Raw genomic sequence first — 5,603 nt, 5'->3', positions numbered from 1 at the left:
TTTCTCAGACTTCAGGCTTTTTGTAAGTTCCTGCGTTTTGACCTCAGTGCCCTCTGTGTGAGCCTTCAGGTGTCTCACCATAGCCGACGCCCAGTTGAACTTCCTGTGGCACTGTGAGCACTGGTAAGCGCCTTGCTCCATATGGCTCTTCTTGTGCTCTGTGCGGGCTGACAAGGACTGAAAGGTCTCCCCACAGATCAAGCAGTCGTAAACGCGCCCATCCTTGTGTGTCTGTTTGTGCCTGTCCAGAGACTGCCTGAAGGAGAAACACCGGCCGCACAGATGGCACACATACGGGCGCTCTCCTGTATGGATGACCTGGTGGGCTATTAGTGCAGAGGCAAACTTGAAGCTCTTCTCACAGACTGAGCAGATGTGTGGCCCAGAGGATGTTTGGTGATGGGAGGATGCTGGGTCATCCTCGGCTTCTTCTAGATGCGAGTTGTTCTCCAAGCCCCTCTCTTCATGGTCCTCCATCACTTTCTCCTCTTCCTCCACTTCTTCAACGGGCGTTTCTTTAGGCTCTTCTTCCTTGTCCTCCATGGTCTGTCCTTCGTCATCGTTCCCATCCTCCACCTCCTCCTGACTCAAACCTAATTCAACCTCTTCATAATCTGTCAGAGTTACAATTTCCACCTCGAAGTCATCCACAAACTCCTGCGAGGGTTCTGACTGGTTGTCACAGGTGGTCTGCTCAGTGCTGATCACCGTTCTACTGTGTGGCGGGATGGAGAGAGAGGACAGGATGCAGTCGCCCATGGCGCAGGGGGGTACTGTTCAAAGAGAGGATGCTACAATTAAAGTCAATCCATTTGGATGTATGCCATGTGCAGTTTTAAAATAGGATTCATTCATTTGCTACGTGTCACCCACCATGTTGCTCCAAATGCCCAAGACGTTTATGGTGCTGGAGCAGACTCTTCAGATCTGCTGGATGAGATATAACATGGGCACAATCATCCAAGACTGAGGGGGCAGTACCAAGCCATGCCATTGTCTGGGGGATAGATAAAATAATAGATATGTATCTACTGAATATTCCACTTCACATGGTTCCTTGCACAGTTTAATTCATCTGGTACTGCACAATGATTATTAAACAGTAGATGTGAATGGAAGGTATTCTTTCCCTCACCTGTGTGAGGTCAGGGGTCGGTAACAGTTGAACCAATCTGGAGAGGAACTCCCACAGTAGAGTCTGCAGCTCGATGTCATATTGTGGTCCATACTCCACTGGGAATATCTCCTGAGGGACACAGATGAGGAAGAAAACCCTCCACATTATTTAATATACAGGTAAATGCAATGCAAAAAACACTTTACTTCATTGACCTGTAAATCCAATGCAAGAGGACATGTGTTCTATGAAGTCTCACTGTGAAAAAATGCTCTCTCTCATCAGGGTCTTTAAGCAGGGTCTGGACCAGCTCCAGAAAATTAGTCTCTGACGACTCCACCTCTGTGTCACTTACCTGTAGAATACATCAAATAAGGACACATTTGTCCAACATAGTTTATCTATAGCAGTGCATTTCACTCCACAGTTATTCCAGTCTACTCCTCCAGGAAGAAGGTATTCATTGAAGATCAACTTACATCATTACTGAAGTGGGTAAGTGGTTGAATCATGTACAGCTGGGTTAAGATGACCTGAGGTTCTACAGGATGCTCACTGCGACACAACTCCAGAATGTGCTGCAATAACACATACCCCATAAACCATTATTCATTAGTTATATAGTTATAGTACGTCAGACTGTTACCATGGTCACCCCATGGCTTTTCAATCTGAAAAAGACGCACAAAAAAATATGCAGTAGTCTCTACAAGCCAGAATGTTGAATAAAATGATATTTACACTCAATTCACCGGTTGCCCGTGCTGTTGTCCTTTTGGCAGTAGGAAATAAAGATAACATTTCCACGGTTTGTATTTTCTATCTCCTGACGCATTGCACATGATGCACAATATGCAAACAATAGCCGAACGTAACCAAACGTTGTCGACCGAAGCATGTCCCCTTCGCAATCAGCTGGAACCGCATGCGATATACTACAAATGAAAAGTTGTCAACGTTTGGTCACGCTTGGCCCTTGTTAAGATATTGTGCAGGTGTTTACGTCCCATGCATCAGTATTGAAAACATATACAGACCAGCGTACTGAAAGTCGGGCTAATAACACTTCACTGTGGATATTTGGTCACCGATTACCTCCGACATAAGGATACAAAATCAGCAGACAACAGGTAAAGTTTGTCCAAATGAAGTTTATTCAACATTCTGACTTGTAAAGGGACTGTTTTGAAATTAGTGTGCCTACACAAGACTAAATCTTCCACTCTTGGATTCTAAAAGGGATCCGAATACATCAGGGCTCTATCTATGCCTCTACACTCACTCATTAGGGTTGTAACACTCACCCTTGCTCGCAATCCCAAAATAAGTTGGGCCCTGTGCCTATAGATCAGCAACTCCGGGACCATCTCTGTCACCAGGGAGACAAACTCCGCCAGCATTGCATAATTCATGGCATCTCGCTGTTGCACCACCTGCCATATGGACGCTGACATGAGCTGAATGGGTGGAACCAAGAGGCAGAGGGAGAGGAGAGGGAGACCTAAAACAGCATGGAAAAATGAATAATAAGGGTGCAATCAGACAGAACGTCAAACGCATACACTGTATATACAAAAGTATGTGGACACCCCTTCAAATGAGTGAATTTGGCTATTTCAGCTACACCAGTTGCTGACAGATGAATAAAATCTAGCACACAGCCATGCAATCTTCATAGACAAACATTTTCAGTAGAATAGCCTTACTGAGAAGCTCAGTGACTTTCAACGTGGTGTAACCGATGTGAAATGGCTGGCTTGTTAGCGGTGGTGCGCGCTATTAGCGGTTCAATCGGGTGACGTCACTCACTCTGAGACCTGAAGTAGTTGTTCCCCTTGCTCTGCAAGGGCCGCGGCTTTTGTGGCGCGATGGGTAACGATGCTTCGTGGGTGACTGTTGCTGGAGCTTGTGCTACCAGCGGCATCTTCAGAATGCCTTTCTTCTTCAAAGGGTTCGGACATTTCTTCTCCAAAGGTTAGCTCTGACATGCTTGTGCCACCAGTGGCACCCTCAGAATGTGGTGAGTTCTGAGGGTCCCTCGCCAGTGGCCCATCTTCCAGCACATCTGGGGTTTCTTTTTCAGCGTGCTCCGGCTGTGCTTCCCCGAGGTCTGTTCTGATACCCCCGCACTAGTCCTCTCACCAATGTCCATTTCTTGTATGTCGTTCATGGATGAGTCCTCCATCTCCTCATTCGGATCCTCACGGTCTCCCGTATTAGGTGTCTCCAAGGCAGTGTCAGGGAGAAGCAAGAAGTTTACAGGAATTATCAGATTACGGTGGACCGTTTTCTCGGCCAGTCGACATGTTCTGTATCTTGAAGATGTGGTTGTCACTATTCTTCTCCATAACAATATAGAGGTCGTTCTCCCAACGATCCGCCAGCTTCCTCTTTCCACGTTCACCCTTATTCGCCAGCAACCAGTGATCCGGGTCAACAGCATCAATGTAACAGTATAGCTTCCGTCCCTCTCCTCGCCCCTACCTGGGCTCAAACCAGTGACCCTCTGCACACATCAACAACAGTCACCCACGAAGCATCGTTACCCATCGCGCCACAAAAGCCACGGCCCTTGCAGAGCAAGGGGAACAACTACTTCAGGTCTCAGAGCGAGTGACGTCACCGATTGAAATGCTATTAGCGTGCACCACCAAATTTCTGCCCTGCTAGAGCTGCCCCAGTCAACTGTAAGTGTTGTTATTGTGAAGTGGAAACTCTAGGAGCAACAACAGCTCAGCCGCAAAGTGGTAGGCCACACAAGCTCACAGAACGAGACCGTCGAGTGCTGAAGAGCATAGCTCGTACAATTTGTCGGTCCTTGTTTGCAACACTCACTATAGAGTTCCAAACTGCCTCTGGAAGCAATGTCAGCACAATAACTGCTTGTCGGGAGCTTCGTGAAATGGGTTTCCATGGCTGAGCAGCCGCACACAAGCCTAAGGTCATCATGCGCAATGCCAAGCGTCAGCTGGAGTGGTGTAAAGCTTGCCGCCATTGGACTCTGGAGCGTTCTCTGGTAGTCCAACGACGAATCTGGGTTTGGCGGAGTCCAGGAGAACGCTACTTGCCCCAATGCATAGTGCCAACTCTAAAGTTTGGTGGAGGAGGAATAATGGTCTGGGGTTGTTTTTCATGGTTCAGGTGAAGGGACATCTTAACACTACAGCAAACAATGACATTCTAGACGATTCTGTCCTTTCAACTTTGTGGCAAAAGTTTGGGGTTAGGACCTTTACTGTTTCAGCATGACAATGCCCCCGTGCACAAAGCGAGATCCATAGAGAAATGGTTTGTCGAGATCGGTCTGTAAGAACTTGACTAGCCTGCACTGAGCCCTGACCTCAACGAACACCTCTGGGATGAATTGGAACGCCGACTGTGAGCCAGGCCTAATCGCCCAACATCAGTGCCCGACCTCACTAATGCTCTTGTGGCCGAATAGAAACCAAGCCCCGCAGCAATTTTCCAACATCTAGTGGAAAGCCTTCACAGGATGTCTAGTGGAGGCTGTTATAGCAGCAAAGGGGGGACCAACCCCATATTAATGCCCATGACTTTTCAATTAGATGTTCGAGGAGCAGGTGTCCACAAACGTTGTTATGTGTTGTACCTTCATTGGCTTGGAGAGTATTTCAAAAGAACATTGTAAACAATTTTGAAATCAATCTGCAACATAGCTAGTGCATTCTCTGAAATTGTTAAATAACGTTTCGCAACAGTCTTGTGTAATTGAATGTAGCTTATGCATCTTAATTATGGGTACTGGGGCATATTCAGTGGAGCAAATGTTCATAATTGTTGTAGAAATATACGAGTACTGCTCGGGTCCTGTGGACTTAATTTTTGACTGGAAACAAGCTGTGAACATGGTGTCTTGCTGAACATACCCCAAAATAACTCAAGTAGCAAATAGTATATGCAGCGGCTGGCATATTTGCATGGTCATTTATTAGATACAGCCTGCATACCTGCATTGTCCGTTGCCGAAAATTCCGAGTCCATTTTGTCGCGTGGGCCAAATGCTGACTGTTGTTACAAAAGTTAGATGGAGGATCCCGTTAGACGACGGGATTTAATGCATCGGTTCCTTCCTGAACGCTACAGATTGTAGCAAATAATGTTGTGTACACTACGTTTGCTTTGTCTACGAATGTTTTACTAATTTAATTGTAAACCAGTTAATAACATGCTTGTAGCCACGAACGAAAAGCAATCCGGAAGTGATCCTGGAATTGCTGCGCGTCACAAAGGGTCCTGTCATCGGAAATGCATCGGATAGTTCACCTAGGAATGATTCAACTGACATCCAACAGATCTTCTGCACAAAGCTACTCAAAGCCTATTGTTTTCACTACATGGGCCTAACCTGTTCCCCCCGCCCAACTGATTTCATTTTAATTACTGGTATGTGTGTCAGAGAAACAGAGCGCTACAAAGTAGAACAAAATACATGTATTGTGCTGGGAACTGTAAAGACAAGGAGACA

General features: G+C 46.4%; 1 protein-coding gene across 1 annotated transcript; it reads right to left on the bottom strand.

Annotated features, from left to right (window-relative positions):
• Positions 1-3: 3 nt before the first annotated feature.
• Positions 4-5,334, bottom strand: LOC139533276 (zinc finger protein 728-like; the record flags this gene model as incomplete). The annotated part of the gene is made up of 7 exons (XM_071331345.1): positions 5,086-5,334; positions 2,422-2,618; positions 1,597-1,695; positions 1,377-1,472; positions 1,136-1,246; positions 874-997; positions 4-773 (listed from the first exon to the last, which is right to left on the bottom strand). Coding segments are annotated over exons 1-7 (1,431 nt in total), but the record flags the coding sequence as incomplete, so codon positions are not given.
• Between the last annotated feature and the right edge of the window lie 269 nt (positions 5,335-5,603).

The sequence above is a fragment of the Salvelinus alpinus genome, chromosome 11 (genome assembly GCF_045679555.1).
Source record: "Salvelinus alpinus chromosome 11, SLU_Salpinus.1, whole genome shotgun sequence".
Taxonomy (NCBI): Eukaryota; Metazoa; Chordata; class Actinopteri; order Salmoniformes; family Salmonidae; genus Salvelinus; species Salvelinus alpinus.
Note: the sequence above shows the minus strand (reverse complement) of the source record. Positions and strands in the feature narration are given on the sequence as shown.